Source organism: Leopardus geoffroyi, chromosome E2 (assembly GCF_018350155.1).
Source record: "Leopardus geoffroyi isolate Oge1 chromosome E2, O.geoffroyi_Oge1_pat1.0, whole genome shotgun sequence".
NCBI lineage: Eukaryota > Metazoa > Chordata > Mammalia > Carnivora > Felidae > Leopardus > Leopardus geoffroyi.
The window spans coordinates 20,365,229-20,391,617 of record NC_059335.1 but is presented as its reverse complement, the minus strand read 5'-3'; the positions used below and the strand labels follow the sequence as shown (position 1 = coordinate 20,391,617).

General features: G+C 48.6%; 2 protein-coding genes across 8 annotated transcripts in view; one reads left to right on the top strand and one right to left on the bottom strand.

Annotated features, from left to right (window-relative positions):
* ANKRD27 (ankyrin repeat domain 27) overlaps nucleotides 1-20,272 on the bottom strand; it is a 52,127-nt gene extending 31,855 nt beyond the window's left edge. For 3 of the 7 annotated variants that reach the window (XM_045442565.1, XM_045442562.1, XM_045442564.1), the window contains exons 1-4: nucleotides 20,131-20,266; nucleotides 9,159-9,290; nucleotides 2,876-2,986; nucleotides 851-1,007 (exon numbers count right to left, since the gene is read on the bottom strand). In XM_045442565.1, coding sequence (XP_045298521.1) covers nucleotides 851-1,007; nucleotides 2,876-2,986; nucleotides 9,159-9,260 — 370 coding nt within the window. In that variant the 5' untranslated portion in view covers nucleotides 9,261-9,290; nucleotides 20,131-20,266. Of the gene's footprint in view, nucleotides 1-850; nucleotides 1,008-2,875; nucleotides 2,987-4,435; nucleotides 4,573-9,158; nucleotides 9,291-20,130 lie in introns of those variants that run through there. The other 4 variants (XM_045442561.1, XM_045442563.1, XM_045442567.1 and 1 more) reach the window with 4 other exon arrangements.
* A 221-nt stretch (nucleotides 20,273-20,493) lies between these two features.
* Nucleotides 20,494-26,147, top strand: LOC123579059 (regulator of G protein signaling 9 binding protein). Its single transcript, XM_045442568.1, has one exon. It carries the CDS (start codon nucleotides 21,316-21,318, stop codon nucleotides 22,021-22,023), a length of 708 nt encoding a protein of 235 aa, XP_045298524.1. The 5' UTR covers nucleotides 20,494-21,315; the 3' UTR covers nucleotides 22,024-26,147.
* Nucleotides 26,148-26,389: the final 242 nt, after the last annotated feature.

Below are 26,389 nucleotides of genomic sequence, written 5' to 3'. Positions count from 1 at the left end.
AATTATTTCAAGATTCTACCCAAGAGCAGCCCAGTTACAGGATAGCTCAGGGTCCAGAGAGCCCGGTCCTCTTGAAGCCCTTTCCTTGGACAAAACAATTTGGGACCATGGGCATGACCCATGAGGCTCTTGGTGAGGAAGCCCTGACTCCTAACAATAAAGGCCTCAGAGCACATCTGGCACACTGTTATCTCGATTTCCTGGAACAACTGAAGAATTATTATTTATTAAAAATAATTAGCTCTCTTGGGGTGCCTGGGTGGCTCAGTTGGTTGAGCGACCGACTTTGGCTCAGGTCATGATCTCACGGTCCGTGAGTTCAAGCCCCACGTCAGGCTCTGTGCTGACAGCTCAGAGCCTGGAGCCTGCTTCGGATTCTGTGTCTCCCTCCCTCTCTGCCCCTCCCCCACTCATGCTCTTTTTCTCTCTGTCTCAGAAATAAATAAACATTCAAAAAAAATTTTTTTTTTAATGACTCTCAGAGAGGCACAATAGTGAAGCTGGAGGGCAATAACAGTAAAGAGCAGCTCTAAAGCTGAGGCCCAGTCAAAGCCAGGACTCCCGTTCTGCACAACTCCAGGGGGCAACATTCACACAGAGATCTACATCAATATTGCCTCCTGGAGTTGTGTAACATCCAACCTGTGCAACCATACATGGCAGACCCAAGCCACATTGTCTTGGCTCTGGATGACTTTTTGATTAAGTCCTGGGGGAGTTACTATAACGTTATGCAGGTTTCCAGTGGGCTCTTGAATAGTTTATAGGATGTTAATAACAGCTTTGTCAGGAGGAAGTTCAAGAAACACAATTCTCCAAATCAGGAGAAAGGGGTTTTCTCCCAGAATACCTGAACTCTCTCTCTTTTCCAAAGGGTGGGCTATACACAGTATGCTGAAACTTTCTTCTTTCTCATTGTAGAAAGTTTCTTCAAAGAGAATGGGCACTGAGAGAAGACAGGCGAAGCCGGCTCCTAATTTGATCCTGTTTCCTTGTATAAAGACATCCTGGAACAAGAAAGGCGTCCCTGCACCCACAGCCGGTGGTGCCCGTCCATCCGCTCTCAGCCTGGCCCCTACAGCGCACTTCTAACCTTCCCGCCTTCACTCCAGTGTGGGGTTTGCAGTGGGGCCGGCGGGGGGGGGGGGGGGGGGGGGTGGCACGCATGAATACTCTTCTGTTTTGCTTTTTGATACAAAACTGTTTTCTTTCCCCTTTGCTCACCCTGTAGCTGCGGCTCCTTAGTACTCTGATCCTTTTTAAATATTGTGGCAGAGAAACATGCTGCTCTCAGAGCAGAAGAAAACCAGTGCCTCTGGGAAAGGAGGAAGGAAGAAGGCTCTTCTAGAATGATCCAGCATGCATGCGGCAGTCCTGCCCACATTCACCACTCTGGCCGTGGCCGGGGTGCCCAGGCAGACAAGCCATAAGCCTGACTCCCATGTTCTCTGTGTGGATTTGGGTTCCTCAAAGACAACAAACTCACAGTGACCAGCAGGGCTAACAGGGCTGCCGACCCTGGGCTGGTGCACCGGTGACCCTGTGTCCCGTCCCTCCCCTCCCACCACAGGGCTGACGAGCCCTGGCTGCCGGGTCCGAGGGACGAAGCCACAGCACCAACACCAGTGCACCTGGACCCACGCCAGGCCTGGCGAGGAACGGACCTCCCTGTCTCAGAATCTTTCTATCTCAACCTAAAAAATAAGAAAATGCAGGGCATTTGGGTGGCTCAGTTGGTTTAGCATCCGACTCTTGATTTCGGCCCAGGTCGTGTCTCACGGTTGGTGGGGTTGAACCCCACGTCGGGCTCTGCGCTGACAGGATAGAACCTGCTTAGGATCCCCTCTCCCCCTCTGCCTTTCAATCTCTCTCTCTCAAAATAAATAATGAACGAAAACATAGACCCCAAAGTTAAACATCAACAATGAGACACACAACGTGTCTCCTGTCACGATACACTGAGAAAGATGAAATACCCTTCTCACCATGAGGAAACCTCTGAGAACCCCATGCTGAGGAACAGTCTACAAAGCAAAACATAACTGTCAATGTCACGAAAGACAAAGACAGCCTGAGGACTGTTCCAAATCGAAGAAAACTAAAAAGACCAACAACTGAATGCACTGCATGATCCTGGATCTAAAAAGAAAAAAAAAATGTTTTTTCTATAAAAGGGAATAACTATTTGTATCATTAGCACAGTTTGTATGAGGACAGTATCCTATTGATGGTAAATATTGAACAGTATCCTATTATTAAATTTCTGGATCGTGATCACTCTGCTGTAATGATGCAGGAAATCCACGTTTTAGAATAAAGGGACGTGGTGTCTGTAACTCACACTTACTTTTTCTGAAAAAGGTTCAGAAAAAGTAATGATAGTGTGTGGGGGATGGGAGAGAGGGACAGACGAAACAAATGGGGCCAAAATGCTAACAGTTGAGCTAGCTGGGGGAAGAGTATATGAGAGTTCCTTGTACTTTACTGAAACTTCCTGTAGGTTTGAGAAAATTTCAAAACCGTGTTTTTTAAAGATTTAAAATTCATCCCTGATGTCCAGTTTGTGGCCCAGAAACCAATGAGCTCTCAGGAGCACTTATCAGCAGGAGGCCCACGGGCTGAGGGAGAGACGCCCGCCCTCCCCACCCCTCACCCCACCCTCCCTGTCCCAGGCAGAGGTCTAGCCAGGCCCTGCTCGTGACTAGTATCTCCTCCCACCCCACAGGGCTGCTGCTGTCTGTGTGTGTCAGAGCCATCACTTAACACAGATGGGACAGGGTGAGAAGCAGGTCTCCCTGCCCTCCTCCCCACCCCCCACCCCCACCTCCCAAGCACTGAGAGAGTGACTCAGGGTGACCCAAAAAGAGATGAATACCTTTCCATTCAAGGTCTGAAAGTGTTCTTCCACTGGTACCAAAATATAGGACTCAAACTGACATGTAGACTGAACATTGCTTGACAAGCTTCCCTTGCAGGGCACCAGGACCTGGAAAAAACAACGAGGGTGAATGCTAAGAGATGGGCCACGTACAGCTTTGGCAGGACGGGCTGCATCCAGCTGTGGGGACCTACTGGCTGACGGAGCCGAGTGACGGGGGTGATGAAGTCCTGGTGACAAAGCTGCGCTCCCCACCTGGGAAAAGGGGCAGGCGGTCACAGGCGCCCTGGGTCCTGCCCCATGGCCAGTGCCAGGTGCCCCACTGTATTCTCAGCAGGCTCAGGGATGGTTCCAGATGAAGACGGGGTAGTTTGGGAAAGTGAAACTAAAAAGGCACATGTAGTCCCACCACCTGAACGAGAAACCCTGCACCTCAAAGACAGCTTCCTTCCTGTCTTTTTTCCCTGCCTTTTTTTTTTTTTAAGCCTAGTCATGATCATAGTTTGTAATGTGAGCCGCAGAAACACAACTTCCTGTGTAGACTCTCACCGTCACCAAGGTGCCTTGGCGTGCCAGACTCTGTCTTTGGGGCAGGCTCGACATGAGATGTGAACTTTGGCCCGACCGTGGCCACCACGCCGACTGGGCACCACCAAGCGAGTCTGCATGGCTCAGGGACTCTCTCAAACTCAAGTGTACCCAGAAGGAAGATGACGGCCTAGTCCCTCAGAGCCCCCTCTCCTAAAGCAACCCAGCACAAAGCAAACGGCTTCTGCACATATCCCCATCATACATACATGCCCAAGGAAACTGAGGCTCAAGGGAGCTGAGGAAACTGTCCAGGGTCACACAGCCAGTGAGTGGCGGTGCCATGACTCAAAGTCCTGTCACTTCTTGGAGCCAGTGCTGGGAGCTCAGCCCAGGGCTGGCTGGACGTCCCCCTGCAAAGACACTGTAAAACTCTGCAGCCGTCGAAAGCGGCTGTCATCAGGGGCTTCCTCAGGCAGGGTAGAAAGAGCAGCATGGCCTCGCCCCCCATGGGGGACACGCCAACTCTTCGCAGCAGAAAAAGGAGGCACTTGTTGACAAAAGAACACAGCCCTGTCGATGAAGTGGCTCACCCCTCCTAAAAAAATCAAGACTGAATCAGATCAACGTCTAGATTTAACTACCAATTTCAGGAAACGCAGGAAACAGAGGACCACTGTCAACACCACCATGGGACTGCCACTGGCAAAAGTCAAAATGCAGAAAACTACAAGGTGAATGACCCAGGGGAATGAATCTCAAAGAAAGAAAGGAAAGAAAGGAAGGAAAGGAAGGACAGGAAAGGAAAGGAAAGGAAAGGAAAGGAAAGGAAAGGAAAGGAAAGGAAAGGAAAGGAAAGGAAAGGAGAAGGAAGGAAAGAAGGAAGGAAGGAAGGAAGGAAGGAAGGAAGGAAGGAAGGAAGGAAGAAGGAAGGAAGAGAAAGAAAACAAGAAAGGGGAAGATAAAACTAAAAAGACACACAAAGCTGTGGTGATGGTTTCAGAAGGCTACACAAATGTCAAAACTGACCGCATCTCACACACGCAGTATGTGTGGCTCTGCGTGCTCCAGTTTAGCTCAGCAGTGAGGAGAAAAGACAGACTTAAAGACTCCTCAATCCAACATAACTTGTGGACCTCCTCTGGATCCTGATCTGAACAAACCCACTGCAAAACAGACAAACAGACAAACAATTACGAGATGGTTTGGGAAATTTGACTAGATAGTTGACAACACTGAAGAATCATTAAGGAAACTTTTTAGCTGTGATAATGGCATTGTGATTACATTTTTTAAGAGTCCTTATCATTTAAAAACACATCCCTAAATATCTGCAGACAAAACCACATGACAACCTGACACAATTTTTCTCGGATTTGCTTCAAAAGAATCTAGTAGCTGAGAGCAGAGGGCAGGAGGGAGCAGAAATGGCATGTGACCAGCCACTGAACTGATCACTCCTGAAGCTGGGTGACAGATGCATGGGGCTCTTTATATTACTCTTTCTTCTCTTATCAAATGTTTGATATTAAGCTTAGTTGGTAGAGCATGTGACTTTTTTTTAATGTGTGTTATTTTTGACAGGAAGAGAGAGAGACAGAGTGTGAGTGGGGAAGGGGCAGAGAGAGGGAGCGTCAGAATCTGAAGCAGGCTCCAGGCTCTTAGCTCTCAGCAAGAACCCAACGCGGGGCTCGATCTCACAAACCACAAGATCATGACCTGAGCCACAGTCAGACGCTCAAACGACTGAGCCACCCAGGCACCCCATAGAGCATGTGACTCTTGATCTCAGGGTCATGAGTTTGAGCCCCACGTTGGGCACTGAGATTACTTAACAAAAGGTATTTTTAAAACACATATAATTTTAAATTTTAATACAAGTAAAACTTAAAGAAAGAAACGGGAGGCCATCAGATAGAAGCATGAATTGAGAAACAACCTCATGGTCGCAGGGAGCACAGAAAGAAGAGCCTGGGGACCTGAGAGCTGGCACAGGCAAGAGAACACCATGAACCAGGAGGGGGACTGTTTATCGCCCAAACTCAGGGAGGCCCACAGATGGTCCCATGCCCGCTCCATGGATGAAGGAGTCCCACAGTCCCACGTGAGAGACCAGGAACTTCTGAGGTGCCTCGGAGAGCCTCACCCCAACTGTGATTCCACTCTATTTGCCTGTTTACGTGCGCCTTCTCTGCCTCCCTGATTTGAATAAAGCGCGACCGGCTCCTGCTGTACTGGATCCCCATTCCTGCTCACTGTTCGACAATACAGTAGGCACCCAATGAATGTTTGTTGAGTGAGCAGGGGTCCTCTAACATCAAGGGCCCCCCAGTTTCAGGTAGATGATGCTGCCTGGAGCATTTCATTACAGGCAGAAGGCAGGAGCCGGGCTCCCTGGCTGAGAGGGGGGTAAGGAAGCCAGCCCCTGGAGGGCAGAGACGAGGAGCAGTAGTGAAGCTGCCCACAGGACGCGGGGTCAAGTGCAAGTGCCTCAGGGGCCCTCCCAAGACAGAGCTTGAGACTTCTGGAGCAGACCTCATGGAGATTACAGTCTACATGGAGGCCACAAAGTTTAGAGTCTCTGAGTAGACCCTAGGTTGGGGACCTGCTTATTTCAAAGATTAACAATAAAACTTTTTACTCTAGCCCCTTTATAAAGAATTTTTATACAACAGTAATTAAATAAAGGACAGTAGAATAAAAGCAAGAATCAGCATTAGCGTGCTGCTACTCCAGGGTACACTCCGGACTCCTCTCCAGGCCACGTTAGGCACTCCACGGGAGCCCAGGATGACCTCTGTCCTGACACTCATTCCTCTGAGCTACCAACGGCCTGCTTCTGGAATTCCCTGAAGGCATGCCGTGCTCCCCACCCACCTGTGTAATCCTGGAAACCCAGCATGTTTCCAGGCACGTAGTGGGTGCTCAATAAAAGTTTGTTGGCTGGATCTACACTAAACAAGAGCTGAGAACTGGAATACAGACCTCAGTGCCCTCAGCTGGCCTGTCTAGGTATTTTACTTGGAAGTCAGTTCTTTGGAACTCGGAAGACATGCTGACAGGTTCCCAGGCGGGCCCTCAAAAGCCTACATACCCCATAATTAAAAGATCGCAAGGAGAGGAACAAATTTAATCTCCCTTTGAAATTTGTGTTTTTCCTGTAGGCAAATGGCCCCACCCCTAATCCACCTGGGAATCCTTGATACCCCACGGACAAGAGCCCCAGGGAAGCAGCGGGCCTGCCCAGCCCACTCTGAAGAATCCACAGTATATAATTAGCTAGGTGCTAATTAAATAGAAGCAGTGTGGGGTGTCACAGGCCTCTGGGGTTGGAATCTGGGAAACACGGGGAGTAAGAGCTTCCTGTCCAGTCAGAGAGCAGGTGATGGCAGGAGGCGCCTGCCTGGATGCAGGCATCTGAATCATGGGAAGGCTTTGAAAGGAGTCAAACTCAAGGAGGGAGGGGGCAGGGGAGGAGGGCAGTCAGGTGCACCCTCAGCTGCCACACATTGTCACAGGAGGATGAGGCGGCCAACCAGCTGTGCTTTAGAAAGGAGTGTGAGGGGCAGGTAAACCTGGGTGGGGGGAACACATGTTCAAAAGTGATGATCACAGTTTTTTAGAGCCCAATAAACAACGCTGATGCCCAGGGCTGATTCAGGGACAGCCAAACTGGGCCCGATGGCCAAACCCCATGGGAAGAAATTCAGCTTTCACCCACTGGGGCGGCAGGGATCCCTGAGCGGCGGCAGAAACAATTAAGTACTCTTCCAGAGGCTACTGGAATATTCTTTTCTCATTCCACCAACAGAAGTGGACGGAATACTACTATGGGTTAGCCCATCACACAGCTGAGAGGGGCAGGAACGAGCCATCAACATGTGACCAGGCTGAGGCAGACAGCGGCGGTTAGCTCCTTCCCGCTGTGACTTCTGCTGGCAAGCTGGCCTCACTGATTCTCTCCCATCTACTGAAGGCCAGAAAGTCAGTGCTGCGAAATGTGGGCCCCAGACAGCTGCTGCCGGACCCTGCAGATCTCAGGAGCGGCTGGAGTAAGGACCTGGGGGCCACCGGGAGCTCGGGATGACACAGTTTATGAAGAATCTCCCGTTCCTTGGGGTAGCCAGAAGGAAGGTGACCAAGATGCCAGAGTTCACATTCAGGATTTCCCTTTCGCTGCACTGAGCTCGAGGGGGAGTCCACTGCTGGCAGCCGGAAAAGCATCTACCTGGGGACAGGAACCGTGCTACGTGCTGGCAACACAATCTGGCAAGACAGACGGGTCCCACAGGGTATTCACAGCATGGCGTTCTTAAAGAGCAAGAGAAAGTTACACGTAGTATGCTCTTATCTAGACAGTATTTTTTCAAATATAGGACAGAGATGGGGAGGACATACATCCCATATTCGGTCAGTTAACACGACTGCTTTGTGTCCTGTACTTCTTCCCTGTGACATGAACCACAGCTGTAATTAGTACGTATTTGCCATCTCCCCCACTAGAATTTAAGCTCCATAAGGGTAAAGACGGCGAAAACATATTCCTATATAATCCTATTTATTGTTGAACCCTCAGCATTAAACATGGTACCTTGCTCAGAGTAGCATTTAATAACTGCCGTGAAATGAACAGATGATAGTGTCTCTGGTGAACTTTAGAAGCTTCTTATTTTCTTCTTGGAAACAGCTATAGTCTTCAGTTGCTTTTGTGTGTGTGTGTGTGTGTGTGTGTGTGTGTGCACGCGCGAACATACATATATAGACACACACACATGTATACGTTATACATAATGAACTTTGTGACTTCTTCAAACCGAAGTAAAGTAACTCTGGGACAAATCTATGAATCACAAAGTGGACCCTAAAACCGGGGAGGAACTTGGGGAAAGCAGGCTGTGGTGGCCGCGGGACAGAAAGGGGAAGGTGAAAGTCAGCTCCCATTTCCCAGACAAGGCAGCCAACAATGAACGTGCAGTGAACCCGAGTAAGCTGCCTTCTCCTCCAGCTCAAATCCTTGGCCGCAAAGCAGGAACCCGGTCTGAGAAGAGGGCAACACACATGAAGAAGCACAAAGGCAAGAAAACGAGCAGGAAGCAGCCCGAAGGCACCGAGCATTCTGTGTGGCGCAAGGCCGTGTACACAAGAGGCCGCGGCCGTCACCACCCGAGCACCGGAAAGGTCTGCGCTGCGGGGCCTGCCTCCCTGCAGGCAGCAGGCGCCCCAGCGACAAACCGTGGTTTCTCTTATGCGCTTCCCTCCTCCTGCAATCTGGATGCCTCGATTATTCCACCAGGTCCTCCCCTTTAGGAAATGCCTTCCACAGCAACGTACGAATGCGTTTACAGCTCCCTTATTCCATGCAAGTGAGCACACACCTCACAGACAAGGAGCCTGAGGCCCTGAGGGAAATATGACGTCTGCCCCCAGAGGCCCTCATGGTCAACATGGAGACAAGAGAAACAGAGGTGAATACCATGAGATCAACGTCATCAGGGGCTGTGAATAATGTCATCAGAGAAAGGATTACACCCGAGGCTGGTGCAACACCAGGAGGCTTCCTGGAGGAGGCAGCTCGTGGTGGTCCCTCTCTGTTTGTTCACATACTGAGCATGGCCAGGGGCCTGTTATACTGAGCAAGTTTGTAACTGACTCCCTCTATGCTTAACCAAATTCGACAGTATGTCTGGCCTCGTCGGCGCTGCCTGGTCCATGCCTAACGGAGAAGGATAACCCTCAGGCTTGAGGCACTTACAATGCCATGGATTTGGGCCACCTTGTTGCATAAGTCAGGACGCCACTTCTGAAGAGCCAGATAGAAAGGATTTTTCAGGAGATCTTCGTCATATAGAGCCATATGGACTTCAGATGGGGCAGGGACCGTCTCCTGGGACAAGGAAAGAAAAAGCAGTAAATGACCACTTTCAGATTTATATAACACAGAAAAGTCCTGTTCTGGCAACTTCTAAAAAGCATCTCTGACACATATTATTCTACTCTACAGACTTAACACCCCATCAGGAAATATCAAAGATAGCCCACCAATTCCAAGATGAGTTGTTTTACTAGCTAACTGTATACATTACATCCTGAAAATCTTAAGCTCCAAATCATTGCAAAAAATAAAAATGGCTATTTTTAGAACATCCTCTGTGACCAAAATTATGACATTTTAAATATATGTGTGTATTCTGAATGAAACACTTTAAGCCTACAGGAACAATGGAAACCTGCCACCCCGGATTACCAAATTTAACACTGCGTATTTGCTTCAGAGTTTCTTTTAAGAAGTCTATCAGAATAGACTGGAATCCCCCTATGCCCCTCTGATCCCATTCCCTCCTCCTCTTTCAGAACCAACCACTATTCTTGTTCACGTTTCTATTCCTTTAATACACGTGCATTCATAAGTAATATAAAATATTCTTTTAGGAGCTTCAGAATTTCCATACTTGGCTTCACGCTGCAAGTATCCTGGAACACTCCTCTTCCAATCAAGTTTTCAAATCCTAGCTATGCTGATCCATACAGATCAGACGTTCCTTCACTAACTTCTGATGTCTAGTATTCTTTTAATGGAACATGACACAATTTATTTATCTGATATCCTATATTGCATCCACATTTTCGGGATTACAAACAATGCTGGAGTGAACTCGCTTATGCCCTTATGTGTATAGCCTGAGCACATATGTGGGAACGTCCCTAGGAGAGCCAGTCTAAGGTACACCCACCTGCTTTCTACTTCCATGAAAAGAGCATGGGTGCACCCCTCCCTCACACCACATCCTAGCCAACCCTTTTTAGTATCGTCCAATTATCTCATTTCTGCCAGTCTGGGAGTATAAAATAGTATTTTGCTGTTTTTAATTTTCATTTCTCTAATGAAATTGAACATCGGGACTCCTGAGCGGCTCAGTTGGTTGAGCGTCTGACTCTTGGTTTCGGCTCAGGTCATGACCTCGCCGTTCATGGGCTCAAGCCCCACATCGGGCTCTGCGCTGACAGTGCAGCACCTGCTCGGGATTCTCTCTCTCCCTCTCTCTCTGCCCCTTCCCTGCCCACGCTGTCTCTCTAAATACACTTAAACAAAAAAAGAAAAAGAAAAAGAAATTGAACGTCATTTCCTTATGTTCTATAAATTGCCTTATCACGTCTTTCGCCCACTTTTTACATGGGTTGTTGGCCTTTTTCCTACCATTTATAGTTCTTTATGCATCTGGATACTAAAAGGTCTTGCAAATATCTTCTCCCGATCTGTGACCTGTCTCCTCATTTTTTCAAATGGATGTCTTCAGAAATAGAGGTGTTTGATTTTAATGTGGCTGAACCTGTCAACCCTTGCCTTAATGGTCAGTGCCTTGTGGTTCTTAGGAAATCCTATCATCTGGAGTACCTTTCTGCAAAGTGACTTCATCATTCTCCCTTTCAGAAGGTGGAGTCTACCTCCCCACCCCTGTGAATCTGAGCCAGCCCTGTGACTGCGTTAGCCAACCAACAGACAGAAGTGATGCTCTGGGATTTTAGAGTGTCAGCCTCAAGAGACTGCAGATTCCACACCCTTTCTCTTGGCACCCTAAGACCACCATGCTATGAAGAAGCCTGTGAGGGGCGCCTGGGTGGCTCAGTCAGTTAAACATCTGACTTTGGCTAAGATCATGATCTCACGGTTTGTGGGTTCGAGCCCTGTGTCAGGGTCTGTGCAGACAGCTCGGAGCCTGGAGCCTGCTTCAGATTCTGTGTCTCCTTCTCTCTCTCTGCCCCTCTCCCATTCATGCTCTGCCTCTCTCAAAAATAAATAAAAACATTTTAAAAATTAAAAGAAGAAGAAGAAGAAGAAGAAGAAGAAGAAGAAGAAGAAGAAGCAGCAGCAGCCCGTGGGATGAAGGACCATGAGGGGAAGAGAGGCCCATGTGGTCCAGTGAGTACAGCCAGCCAGCCCACCCACCAGCTGAATGCAGCCATGTGAGTCCAGGTGAGACTAGCAGAAGAATCAGTCTGCCAGCCCATGAATAGTAGGAAACGATAAATCGTGGCAGTTTTAAGCCACTAAGTTTTGGGCTGGTTTACTATGCAACACAGACTACTTGAAATCATATCCTTTCAACTCCAAAACCATAAATATAATCACTATAATTCCTAAGAATCTTCGTTTTTATATATACTATAAATTAGGCATCTAATTTAATTTCTTTCCTCTATGGTAAGCTATCTTGGGCTGTTTGGGCTACTAACACAAAAAGTACAGACTGGGAGGCTTAAATTTACTTCTCATAGTTCTGGAGGCTGGAAGCCCAAGAACAAGGTCCTGGCAGATTTGGTTCTTGATGACCCACTTCCTAGTTTGTAGACTGCCACCACCTCACTGGGTCCTCACATGGCAAGAGTTCTCCTGTCTTTTCCTCTTTTTACAAGACTGTTCATTCCATCACGAGGGCCCCATGACCTAATCTAACCTCTATGAATCTCAACGCCTGACCCCCAAATACCATCACATTAAGGATTAGGATTTCAACATATGAATGGCAGGGAGGGGGCACAAAAATTCAGTCCATAGCATAAGCCAACTGTCCCATCATGCTTTTTTGAATAGTCGATCACTTTCACACTGGCCAATAATGCTACCTTTGCTATATTCCAAGTCCCTATATATGTTTAGCTGGTTTCTGAGCTCTACACTATTTCAACAGTCTAACCAGTGCCATCCAACACTTGAGAAATGTAATTACATACACACTATGCATAAACACATATAACTTAAAATTTTCTGGTAGTCACATTAAAAAAGAAACAGGGGCACCTGGGTGGCTCAGTTGGTTGAGCATCTGACTTCGGCTCAGGTCATGATCTCATAGCTTGTGAGTTCGATCCCCGCATCAGGCTCTGTGCTGACAGCTCAGAGCCTGAAGCCTGCTTCCAATTCTGTGTTTCCCTCTCTGCCCTCCCCCTCTCGCATTCTGTCTCTCTCTCTCTCTCTCTCTTTAAAATAAATAAACGTTAAAAAAAATTTACTTTTTCAGGGCGCCTAGGTGGCTCAGTGGGTTAAGCATCTGACTTTTGTTCTTGTCATGATCTCACGGTTCATGAATTCGGGCCCCACACTGGGCTCCATGTTCACAGCTCAGAGCCTGGAGCCTGCTTTGGATTCTGTGTCTCCCTCTCTCTCTGCCCCTCCCCTGCTTGCTCTCTCTCTCTCAAAAATAAACATTAAAAAAGTTGTTTTTAATTGTTTTTTAAAGAAACAGATGAGGGGCACCTGGGTGGCTTAGTCAGTTAAGCATCCAACTTTGGCTCAGGTCATGATCTCGCAGTTCATGGGTTCAAGCCCCACATCGGGCTCTGTGCCGACAGCCCAGAGCCTGTTGTCTGCTTTGGATTCTGTGTCTCTCTCTCTGCTCCTCCCCTGCTTTCACTCTCTCTCTCCCTCTCTCAAAAATAAACATTAAAAATTTTTTTAATATAAAGTGAAATTAATTTTAATAATATATTTATCCTAATATATCCAAAATATTATATTTTCAACATGTGATCAATTTTTAAAACTATTAATGACACATTTTACATTCTTTTTTACTCTTACTAAATCTTCAAAATTTGGTGTGTACTTTACATTCACTTCTCAATTCATATTAGCCACATTCAAGTGCTCCATAGCCACATATGGCTAGTGGCTATTATATTGGACAGAGTAGGGCTACACCACATTGTTTTACATGACTATAGCTTCATAATAAGCCTTGCTGTCTCATAAAGGCCTCCCTCCTTGTTCTCCAAAATTGTCTGGTTCTTCTTAACTTTTTGCAATATCACATAAATTAAAATCAGTTCATCAATTCCACGAAAAATCCCCTTGGGATTTTTATTAGAAATGCACTAAATTTATGGACTGGAAAGTCAACATCTTTATGATAATGAATCTCATCATCCATGGACATGGTATGTCTTTCCCTGTATGTCTTCTTCTATGCCCTCCAATTAAATTTTCTCCATCAAAATCATAGATTATATACAACTTTTATTAAACATTATTTGTATATTCTGTATAGATTTTCTCCTGTTGTGAATGGAGCTTCCATTGCCCCTGTCTGCTCCATTTACCATACATCCGTGTGGTGTCTCTGAGCTATCAGAGAGGAATATGAAAAATGGGTACAGAAAAAGAATCTGAGCCTCCATCTCAGGCAGTGCAATGAAGAATATAAACACCTGTCTTGCAGGATTCCCATTTACATGCCGCTTTCAGTATTTTTGCCATACTGCATACCAGTATACCACCACCTACTGCTGGCCCATGTGGTGTCTTTGTGAGAATCAGAAAAAGGGACCCCATCCTCTCAGTGGGTACAGTCCTATGCCAGGGCACATGGCTTGGTAAGTAGCTCACAGGCTATTTATCAGCCCCAGTTTGCCAATATCTCCCTCCCCTAGGCAGGGCACCTGTGTAGTAAATAATCTGCATAATTATACACAATGACTCTACTGCTAATGTTTGACATATTCCTTTAAACACCTACTGTCTTTTCAATTTTATTTTATTTAGGGGCGCCTGGGTGGCTCAGTCGGTTGAGCGTCTGACTTCAGCTCAGGTCATGATCTCGCGGTTTGTGAGTTTGAGCCCCGCGTCGGGCTCTGTGCTGACAGCTCAGAGCCTGGAGTCTGCTTTGGATTCTGTGTCTCCTCCTCTCTCTGCCCCTCCGATGCTGATGTTCTGTCTCTCTCTGTCTCTTAATAATAAATAAACGTTTAAAATTTTTTTTTATTTTATTTATTTTTATTAAGTTTATTTATTTATTTTGAGAGAGAAAGAGAAAGAGAAAAGCACAAGCAGGGGAGGGGCAGAGAGAGGCGAGAGAATCCAAAGCAGGCTCCTTGCTGTTGGCATAGAGCCCAATGTGGGGCTCGATCCCACTAACAGTGAGATCATGACCCAAGCAAAATCAAGACTTGGACGCTTAAATGAGCCACCTACGCGCCTCTAAAATTTATTTTAAAAAGAACCCTTATTACAACTTTAAATATAAAAACAGTATCACTCCTATAAAATATGTAATCTTAAAAATTATAAAAACAATTGACGTTAAAACCTTGCTAAATACCACTACCTGCCAAACACTCTGAACCCGAGCCTGAGACCCCTTCACTGAAAAGGGAGAATTAGCAACTATCAAAGAACATCAAGTAACTTACCCTGATACAATAAGATGAATGAAATAGGAATGAAAAACTGAATTACTTTCTTACTATATAACAATATTCCAAAATGCCTTCTTGGGAAAATACCAGGACAGTAGACATAAGTACATACATTATGAATTCTATCAGTTTCCGCTAATGATAAAAATAGCAACTATTTGATGGGGCACCTGCGGGGCTCTGTAGGTTGAGTGACTTTGGCTCAGGGCATGATCTCGCAGTTCATGAGTGTGAGCCCCACATCGGGCTCTCTGCTGTCAGCACAGAGCCCGCTTCAGGTCCTCTGTCTCCTTCTCTCTGTCCCTCCCCTGCCTGCACGTTCTCAAAAATAAACAAACATTAAAAAACAAAAACAGCAACTATTTGAAAGCCTCTTTCGTTCAGGCACTGTGATAACTTCTATGTATCTTCATCCCATTTTAATGTTCGTAATAACTATAGGTAACTAACTATAATTAATGCTCAAAACAACTGTTGGTATCATTAGCCCCCATATGCTGCAGATGAAGACATTGAGGCACGTTTGGCCCATTCGAGGTTACACACATGTCAGAATTTATTCCAACATGCACCCCTTCAACAACTACACTCATCGTGTAAAATAAATAAGCCTGGATTAAGGGTTATTTCATGAGTCACAGATGCACAGATTCCCCCAAAGGAAAAGTCACCATGACAGAAAGCCACACAGGCCCTACGCTGAACTCCCCCGGTCTAGTCCAGCCAGAACAGTCTCTGCTACAGACCCTCCTGGGGACTGCCTCAGGGGACAGCTCCACCCTGGGGACTGCCTGAGTTCCCTGCAAATCCTCATAGGGGAAGAGCCTAGCATGAAAAAGGCTACATATAATCCCTTCCTGGACCCCAGAGACGGCTCTGCAACAATTCAGATACCTGAACAATTCAGGTATCTGAATTGTTGAATTCAATTATTACCAGAGTCCAAATAATCCTTTTACGAGTCCCTACCAAGTCCCTACCAGAACGACTGGATAATGTGACTTTGCTGGGACAGAGTCACAAGAAAACAAAAATTCTTCCTGGTTTCTGACACAATTGGTTCTACACAGCAGAGTGCAAAAGTAAACACCCCTTGGACAGAAACCGCATGAGAGACAGGATGAGATTTGGGCAGAATGAAGCTGGGAAGGGACACTCCTTCTGCTTTTCAGACAAGGTGCCGGCTCAGCGTCCACACCTCCATGCCCAAGATGGAGGCGACAAGGGCAAACTCTGATGGAGGAAGTGACTACCTGGCTGGGAGGCAAGGAATGTATATCAGCAGAGTAAAACCAACCCAGAGCAGCGCTGCGGCAGGTAAGGACCAGACAAGAGAAGGGAGAAGCAAAGAAAGGGGGTGGGGTGGGGAGCAGAGAAGGCCTCCCTGGCAAGGACCAGAGTAAGACAAGCAGGAACAGAAACCCAAGAGTAAACTTCTCTTGACAGATGAGTGAGTCCAGGGAAATACAAGAATCCAAATAGTGCCAGTCAGAGAGGGGCAGCAAGGTAAAGGAAGGCCCCTGAAGGCCACATCAAAACATTCCATTCAGGGGCACCTGGGTGGCTCAGTCGGTTAAGCGTCCAACTTTGATTTCGGCTTAGGTCATGATCCCAACATCATAGGATCGAGCCCCACGTTGGGCTCTGTGCTGAGCGTGGAGCCTACTTGAGATTCTCTCTCTCTCTCTCTCTCTCTCTCTCTCTCTCTCTCTCCCCCTCTGCCCCTCTCTCCCACTTGTGTGTTCTCTCTCTCTAAAAAGAAATAAAATGAAAAAAACATTTATAAAAAGAAAAGCATTCCATTCAAATGCACGAAACACACAAGACTGAGCAAGCATTGCTGGTGAATGGGACAGAGCTCGCTGTGTTTCAGTCCCAAGTCATCTGTTTTCTCTTGGACATCATTCCTCCTGGTTGCCAAGGACTGAACCCTCTGTCCAGGAGTAAGGATTCCAAGAGCTCTGTCCAGAACTGTTGTCCACCTTTTCCTCCCAGTGTTAAAAACACATAATAATCTGATGCGGTCTGGTGCTTAATGCCAGAATGGAATTCTCATACAGAGGTAAATACTTAAAGTAGGTTAACACCCTGAACAAGTTTACTTGCAAGAATTAGCTTTAGATTTTAAAATAACGTGCAAAGTAAATGGATTCTTCCTCATAAAACTGGAAAGAGGAGTAAATCCTCTTATAAAACTCCTTTAAGAAAAAAATTCCACCCCTGACGAAGCTCAAATGATGGGATGATTTACAGCAATTCCAATGTGAAATTAGTCACAGATAACAAATACCCCTGAACATGAGTTATCTGAGGTGACCCTATGAACAGGAGAGCCAGGCAAGGTCTCAAACTAGCACCGGACATTTCAAGATGTGGTGTGCACACTTGTGGTTTTGTGGTCTTCAACCGTCCCATCAGCCTAGATGAGGCTGGGTGGTCAGGGACCATCTGATGACAGCGTGCAGCTTCGCTCAGCAGAATCCAACACGGGAATGTCTGTGCCTCCCAGAGATAAACTCCCGGCTGAAATGTCACTGCTCTGGCTGCTCCCACCCTTACAGGGCCCTCACCAAAGGTCTTGATCAGGCATATTTTCCAAATGATGAGCAATATTCTCCAACTAGTTTCATCTGTGATTCAGAAGGGAAAGGCAAAAGGGCAAAACTTTCTAATTCATCTATATTTAATAGCAAATGGAAGCAGCTGGATGGTGTAACGTATGGCATTACAGTCACTTATGTCCTTCCGGCCTGTAACATCTGTGGATCCTATCTATACTTTTCTCAAAGCTCTCCTTCAAAGCTTCCAGCCTGTTTGTGGCCAGCTGGCTCTCCGTAGGCATGCTGTATCTGTGTCGTCCACTTGAACAAAATGATAGCGGGGTGTTAGAGGAAGCTCAAGCTCCCCGGGAGGCGTCATCTCTCATAGGAGCTGAAAGTCCACTGCCCATATCCAGGGGAGGGTGAGGAGCTGGCCCCAGGCAGCTAGCTATGCAGGCACTGGCAAAAAGCCAGAAACAAACTGTGCTCAGAGCTGGCCATACGCAGTGACAGCTGGAATGTGGAGGGCCACACAGGGAGAGAAGGCCTCAGAGCTGGAAGAGGGGTGTGACCACTAAGCAGGAGAGTTCGGAGGAGCAAAACCGCCCCTCAGAACACCACTCCATCACCCCGCTCCAGAAGTTACCGGAGGAGGCACCAGCACCCAACCCCTGCCAGAATCCTGAGCAGAAAGGCGGGAGTTCCGAGGGCCGCGTCTCGGTGTCTCGCAGACGTAGAAGGTTTGGATTTGGGTCTGAATCCTTTCGAGGTCTGGTATCTATCATCACATGGCCACATTCCTCAGCTCCTCTAGGAGAGGATTAAGTTACTGGCCACCAATCTAATTCTGACAATTCACAAATGGAGGGAGAGCCCCCACAGAAACACTAACGGTGCACAGACCCAGCGGTTGCCCTCACGAGGGCAATGCAGTCCAAGAGCCACAAGGAGACACAATCAAGAAGACCTTGACCGCAGACACTACTGCTTGCTCTCCCGGCAATGCTGCCAGGCAGGATGATTTCAGATGGCAAGCCAAAGTCAAGAGAGCTCACCCCGGTAGCTTCTCCACTTCAGAGCCCCGACTGCTTTCCTGTCGCTGGGGCTAGTCACAAGTGTCTGTCCCTGCTCCCATCCTGCACTTCTCCCTCAGGGGCTTCTGCCTCCTGACCTTACTCACACTGGTCCACATGAAAAGATAACAAAGTGATCTTTGCAACACTGAGGTCTGTATGGTACAGTAGTCCCCCTTACCCTTAGTTTCATCTTCCAGTTTTGGTTCCCCATGGTCAACTGGAGTCCGGAAACAGAAGATCCTCCTTCTGACATACGGTCAGAAAGTCAACAGTAGCTAACACAGTATCATAATAACCTGTATCTGGTCCCCTCACTTCATTTCATCACGTGGGCATTTTATCATCTCACATCATCACAGGAAGAATGAGTACGGTACCGTAAGTTATTTTGAGAGAGACCACATTTACATAACTTTTATCACAGTGCCTCATGAATAAGTGTTCTTTTTTATTAGTTATTTTTGTTAATCTCTTACTGTGCCTAATTTATATATTAAACTCATCATAGGTATGTAGGTATAGGATTTGGTACTATCCAAAGTTTCTGGCATCCAGTAAGGATCTTGGAAAACATCCCCCACAGATTAAAGAGGGCTACTATATTCTTCAAGGACTTACATACTTGAACTCCCTACTAGACCAACTCTCAATTTCTCCACCTGGCATTAAGGACCTCTCATTCTGGCCTTCCACCGATCTCAGTAGCCTCACCTCCCTCCACTGTCCCCACAGCTCCCCAAAGTGATGGGTTCTCCCTCCTGTCCATTTTGTCTTGAAAACTACTCTTCCCTTGCCATGGCCCCATGTGGCCAGTGGGCGGCTAAGAGCCACACAGCAGAGAATGGCCACGGCCTGGATCATCCAAGCCCTGGCCCCAAATGGCCCCAAATCAATAGATAAAAGGACAGAGAGCTCAGTGAGAGGGAACCCTGGGGTGAAGCGCTCCGGATCCTCTGGACTGCCTCAATACCATGCTGGGGGAGGCAGACTCAAAACGCTAATATCTCACCAAGATTCCCTGCTCTTCTCTGGGGCTTGAGGGAGGCTTACGCTAATCAAAATAGGGTACTCTCCCCCACGAAACCCATAAACTTGGAAAACGCCAGTTCGCATGCAAACTAGTAGTCCCTCCAGTCTCGCCAGCCCCTCCCTCCCTGTATGTCCTAAATTCTCAAGGAAGACGGGTCACTTGCTCCGTGATGGCCCAGCACAGGCTTCGGTTTCCAGTGCCCAAGTCCCCAACATCTCCAGGGGCCATGCCTGGCTCAAGAGCCCACAGTAGTCTATGTTCAACGAAAAGAACTGAACAGACCCAGAATCTGGAACATCTCTTGGTGCTTAAGTTTTCCTGGAGTAAATTTTACCCAGCAGGATGAAAGACGACTGACTGACAGGGATTCCCTACTCCTTCCCTGCCCCTTCACCGCCCCCCCCCCCCACTCCCCCGGGACCACAAGGCCAGAGGCTCCGGACCCCCACCCACATCCTCCCCCTCCAGCCGCCGGGTCAGGCAGTAAGCAAACCACCGAGGACACTCAGCGCTGGGGCGACGGCCCCGCCCACTGCCCCCAAGTCCGAGCTCACAGTCCCCGCACCCGCTGACCCGTCCCGTAGTCATGGGGATCAGAGGGCGCATTCTTCGCCATCCCCCACTCCGCACACGAAGGGCAGAGAGAGCCCGGCTGCCGATCGGACCCGGAGAGCGCGGGCGGGCGGCCCAGCTAGCGAGGGACTGGGGTCTTGGGGTGGCCGTCCAGGGGCAGCCAGCCCAGCCTGGGGCGCCGCGGGGCTCCCGCGGCGGTGAGAAAAGAGCCCCTCCCCCTTCCAGCTCTGGGGCCCCGCCCGGCCACTAGGCCCCGAGGCGCAGCCGTCCCGGAGGAAGGGAGGCGCGGAAGGAGACAGGAGGGAGGACACTTACTTAAAAGGCTACATAGTTTCACTCCCTGCCCTTCCAGGAGCGGCGGCGACACCTCCCGGGCCCTCGACTCGGACCTCGGTGCCCACCACCTCACCGCAGCAGTTCAGCTCCACCGCCCACCCCTTTACTCCGCCGTTGGGCGGAGCCGCGCCTGGTCAGGCCAATGAGCGACAGTCCTTACCCAGAGTGACGTGTGCACAGAGCAATCACTGAGCCCGCCCAGCCGGGGTGGGGCTCAGGCGGCGCACAGTGCTTCCTACTCAGGCGGGACTAGCCTGGAGCCGCGGACTGCGCGTGCCCGGAACGGGAGGGGGTGGGGCCGAAAGCTGATCTGACACTAGAGGTGGGGTCCAAGCTTGGTCCCTAGAAAGCGGGCGGGATCTGGATAGGGAGCATCAGGGAGTCGTCTCGCCCTATGGATCGCCCTTTACTGCTAGCTTCGGAGGACGAAGTCCTCCTGTCCTACAAGGGACACCACTACGTCAGTGAAGGGGTCTAGGAGTTACGGTCCCTGGGTTCTGGTTCCCCCACTTGTACGGACGTCGCGTGATCTAGGCTCCCTTTTACCTGTGCCTCGGTTTCCCCATCTTTACGATACTGGAGGGTTGGAACTGCCGAGGGCTAGTCTCCAAATCTGTAATGGGGTGCAGAGGAGGGGGAGATGGGGGACCTACACGTGACCTCCCCGCGCGGGGCCCCGCCTATCCCAGATCCAAGAGTTGCAAGCGCTCCGCGAGGACGGGCGGGGGTGGGCGGATCCTAAGAAACCCGACCCCGCAGCCCTTGGCTGTGGCTAAGGCGCCGCGCGCGGCTCGGCGGCCGCTAGCGCTGGCGACGGCACGGGAGAAGGATGGGGACCGCAACCCGGGCTTCGCAGAGGACCATCGTGGAGGCGAGGGCGGTGCAGAGACTCGGCGTGTGACTTGGAGTGCATCAGGAAATGATGGACGAGGGGATGAGAGATAGCTAACGGGGCTCTGTCTCTGCGTCCGGTCCGCGGAGGCGCACGTCGTGGGGCTGGAGAGGTTCTGTCTACAGCGGCAGCGCCGAGCTTGTCTCGGGCCATGAGAAGCGCGCGGACCGCCCGGCCCCAGGCTGCCCTCGTGGCCGGCCGCGTCCTGCCGCGCTGAGAGCTTGGGGGCGAAGAAGGGTGTGGGCGGCCGGGCTGCGCCCGAGCGCACCGCCATGGCAAGGGAGGAGTGCAAGGCGCTGCTGGACGCTCTCAACAAGACGACCGCATGCTACCACCACCTGGTGCTGACCGTCGGCGGCTCGGCAGACTCGCAGAACCTGCGTGAGGAGTTGCAGAAGACGCGCCAGAAGGCGCAGGAGCTGGCGGTGGCCATCCGCGCCCAGCTGACGGCCGCGCTACGCGACCGGGGCCTGGGCGCCGAGGAGCGCGCGGAGTTCGAGCGCCTCTGGGTGGCTTTCTCTGGCTGCCTGGACCTGCTGGAAGCCGACATGCGGCGTGCGCTGGCCCTGGGCACCGCGTTCCCGCTGCACGCGCCGCGGCGGCCGCTGGTGCGCACCGGCGTAGCGGGCGGCTCCGCGGGCGTAGCGGCGCGCGCCCTGAGCGCCCGCAGCCTGCGGCACGAGGCGGAGCGCGACTTCGACGTGGACGACCTGCGCGAGCTGGAGCGGGAGATCCTTCAAGTGAGCGAGATGGTCAACGACATGGAGATGAAGGTCAACGTGCCCCGCTGGACCGTGCAGGCCCGCCAAACGGCGGGCGCCGAGCTCCTGTCCAGCGTCGGCGCCTCTTCGGTGGGCGTCGTGTCTGTACAGGAGCGCACCGGGCCTTGCGACGTGAGCAAGGCCCTGGCCGCCACCATTTTCAGCGCCGTGCTGCTGGCGGCCGTGGCCCTGGCCATCTGCGTGGCGAAGCTGAGCTGACCGACAGAAGACTCTACCCGCCGCCGCCGCCGCTCCCTCCCCGAAGACATCCTTCAGGAACGACTGACACTGCCTGCACTCTGGATGGGAGTGGGATCTGGCATGTTTAAGGGAAGGGGTTCTAAAGCCGTGTGTGTGTGTGTGTGTGTGTGTGTGTGTGTGTGTGTGTGTGTGTGTGAACACATCTGCCTGGGCAGAACGTGGTTGCCTGGTGCTGGCCTGTGAGGAGTTAATTTTGCGCGGGCGGCCAGGGCATTACCGCTAATGTATGCAGCAGCTTTATCCCCTATTAATAGAAAACCGTCCACAGTGACCCTAGATTCCAAGTTAATGGGTTACCGTTTGTGCAGCTGGGGCGCGTTTACAACGGAGTCTGAGTCGGATTACCCCACCTCTACCAGCGATTCCCACTGTCCGCGCAGAGGGGGGCAGTTTGAAAGGGGGGTGAGGTGAAATGAGTGGGGGTGGGGTTGTTTTGCTCTGTGTGGGTGGTGACTTTGTTTCCTGGACAAAACTGTAAGAAGATGTAAGCAGGTTTTATTACCTTAATCCTTTGGGGCCTAAGCTTAGGAGAGTGTGCAGAGACATTCATGCAAAGTGCTATCTCTATGGTGCACGATTGAGCTTCTTGGCAGAGTTTATCCATTAGTTACCAAAAGCAGCGGGAAGAGGTTTGGGATGCTGACCTCCCCCCAAGTTATGACCCTACTTAGGAAACCAGAGAAGGCATGTGGAGCCTGCCCTCACATGCTTGGATCCATTGCACACACTTGCCTATTAAAAAGGGCTCTCCCCAGCCAGCCTGGAAGGGGCACGAGCTTTGGGAAGGGACACATGCTGTTTAAAGAGGCACTTTTTCCTTTGCTGGGGTTTATTTTTTGTTCCAAAACTAGACCAGTGTTTGATCCTCCTTTGGGGGAGGGCTGCAGAATCCTCTTTGGAGCCCTTAATCCTATCTATCCCTTGGAATTTGCCTGCTAGCCAGTAGGAGAGCTGGCTCTGGAGGAAGCTGCATAGCTCCCTGACCCTCACACTGACCCTGAGAGGGGAAACCTCACTGTCTCATGTCAGTTTGAGCCAGTTAGCCCTGAGACTGGGTTAGAATGCAAAAGCTTCGGCTCAGAATTTCAGCAGCTTTTTAAAAACAATAACCATTTGAAAGAAAAACCATATGACATTTGTTCTGTCTTATCAAAGCTGGGTTTTTTGGTAAAGGACATTTGGCCACAAATCCATACGTGCCAATGAGTCAAACATCGTGGTCTTTACTTACATGCTTAAGTTAGTAAATCTACGTCTATTATTAAAATAGACCTTCTCGAAGGCAGTTTATAGCATAAACTACCGGAACCACGGTGTGGGTAACAGAAGCTGAGTGGCCCCTGCTTCTTTCGCTCAATAAAGAACGTGGAAAACCCTGGGACCCAGGCTGGAATTTAGCTGAGCAGTGCCACCACCTCTGCCTGTGGTGCAGAGAGAACATCGTTGGGGAAATAAGGCTGAGAAAACGCACGCATTTAACTCTCCAAGGGTAATTTGGAATAAAACCCAAGACTTTGGTTTGGCTGAAAACTGACAAGGATTTTTTTTTTTTTTTCTTTTGTACCCTAAAGGTGGGAAAGGGGACCAGAGAAGGGAATTGACAGTTTCACAAGGACAGCTTGGAGGCCCAAGGAGTAGGGGCAGATACAAGTATTACAGCCTTGGCGGTCCTAAGGGCCACCCTCCCAGCCCAACTTCCTCCCACCCTTCCTGAGCACACAGATTCCAGTACCTCACAGTGAAAGTATGGGATCTGTTTGTGTGCGTGTCTGTGATAATGGTTTTAAAACACCCACAAGGTCTTAAGCCGATTAAAAGTTTTATGACCTTAACTAATAAAAGGAACACCTTCTGCCTCATCTGAATAGGGGCCAGCTCAAATTCTTTTGCATCTGAAGGTTCAGGGTACCTTCAGAGACAACACAAAAAGTTTCCTAAGTACCCTCCCGCTCCTCCCATACACAACGGCAACATGGAATCTCTATTACCTTCCCCAAACTCTCAGTTCTCCCAGACAAGAGGAGGCTGGGGCATTCTGTGACCCAATGTTGGAAATTATCCTTTAAAACCACGCCCTGAGTATATTCTTCTGTTTCTAATACAGTAACTCTTCTGTTCTTACCAAACTGTTTTGCTTCATGACAACAACAAAAAAATTGTTCAGCAGAACCTATTGGAGAACAAAATCCATCAGACATTGTGTAATCCATAGAAAGCAACTAGGACACGTTTCTTTGTTCTTGCCATGGTCTGTGGGCCTTTCACTTGGCAGATCCTTGGGTATTTATATGTGCAATCAGATGTGTACCTAATTCTGAGAGTCCTCTGCTCACTGAAATCAGTGATTAAATGTTGCATCTGCACACACAAAAAAAGCTGAATGGACCTGTTAGCCTAAACAATTCTGAGTTTGGAAGTTTTAAGCATTAGGAATATTTGGTATTATTTGGAGTTAAAACATTGCCTACTAGAACTTTTGCTATGTGAGGCAAGCAAAATCACTTTCTGTTTGAGCTATAGGCTGCTCTCACTATAGCTCTCTGCTCTCTTTTCTATGTATATAATTCAAGACATCGCTTTCTGATAGAAGCCTGATTCAATTTAGATGTATGATATCAAAGTCATTAATTTTCTAAAAACATTTGGTATTTCATACCATGATACAAGCGTAGGGGAAAAAAAAACCCAAATTCAAAATGTTTAATATAGGGTATGCATGATGAGGTCAGTGCTAGAAACTATGGCAAAAAACAGCTAGTTTCCCAAATTACAGGTACAACTTAAAGGATAGATCTTTATTTCCAGAGTTAAATGTTTATGATAAATACCTGTAAAGAGAAAATATCACTGACTTCTCTTTTGGGAAAACAGTACAGTTTTATCTGACTGAGAAGACAATTGGAATGTCATGGCACTTACGGAAACTTTGAACTATTGTTAGTAGTTTAAAAAAACAGGAATGTTTGTAGGAAAGAAAAAACGCCTGGAAAATTCTTTCTTATGTATTCTAAGAACTTAGGCTTTTAAATGCTGCAAGGGAAATATTTTTGGCAAGTAAAATTCAGAGTATAACCTGCACGATTTACAGTAGGTTTACCTACAAGGTTTACAGTAAGCTACGTAAGACATGTATGATGTCAAATGACAAGTAGTTTTGGTTAGAGAGTTTGGGTTTGCGTGAAGATCCTGGTAATGCTGCATTTTCCTTTGCAACCTGCATATGGATACATTTTTAGCTGTGCCGTTAGCTTTTCAGATGCACCTGTCCTTTCTGTAATGAATGCTTGTTCAAGGTGCGAGCCCCAAAGTGTGAGCCCCTATGTCAGCCTAAGTAAAGAAACTGAAGGACTGGCCTTTGTCTTCCTTTGGGGACTGCCTCCTCCCTCAAGGCCAGACCAGCTGTGATGGGCAGGGGCTCTGCCTCTCTCTCCAAGTACCTCAGATAAGTCGCTGACCTCCCTGTGCCTCAGTTCCCTCAATGGAGAAATTGGGGGAGTCCTGACCGATTGTTGCAAAGGTCTCTCCCAGAGTTTAAAACATTTAACAGAATGAAGTTCAACAAGAAAGCGTTACTTTGTTTGGGGATTCGGGTTGTTGTTGGTTTCCCTACACATTAAAACAAAATATCACAGTGTGGTGGTTATTTTCTAAAATTAGTCTATTGGTAAAATTCCCTAGACATTTTAAAAATCAGAATGAACTGAGCTTACAGTTGTTTTCCTGCCTATCAGGATTAGTGGCTGGACTTGAAAGTAAATTCGTGTAAATGCTACTTATGTATACTATTTAAATTAGATTCGGAATTTAAATTCCGACTATAAGCCTGAGTCCAAGAAAGCCTAGTTATTTATATATTAAACACTTTGTTTTACCCAGCAGTCAGGCCACCTAACCTGATTCTGCGACGTGACAGATGTGAAACCCTGTCACTTATCAGGGAGGCTGGGAAAATCCTGTTCTGTAAGTAACCTGGTGCCCTCAGCACTGTAACTGCATTGGCCACCTGATGTGAAATGTGAGCACAGCAGGGGTTGCTTTGTACGAGGCATCAGATCCACGTGGAATTAAAGGCTTCATGTCAACTGTTAGAATGATGATCTAATGAAAATTGTTAATTAAGTAAAATAGGTAATGTGAAGCATTTATAACTTAGTCATTAAAGGAACCTTCAAGGGGTGCTTGGGTGGCTCAGTCAGTTAAGCGTCTGACTTCGGCTCAGGTCACGATCTCACGGTTCGTGAGTTCAAGCCCCACATCGGGCTCAGTGCTGACAGCTCAGAGCCTGGAGCCTGCTTCGGATCCTGTGTCTCCCTCTCTCTCTGCC

Coding starts and splice junctions, on each gene's coding strand:
- LOC123579059 (XM_045442568.1), top strand. CDS start 21,316: ATGGCAAGGGAGGAGTGCAAGGCGCTGCTGGACGCTCTCAACAAGACG.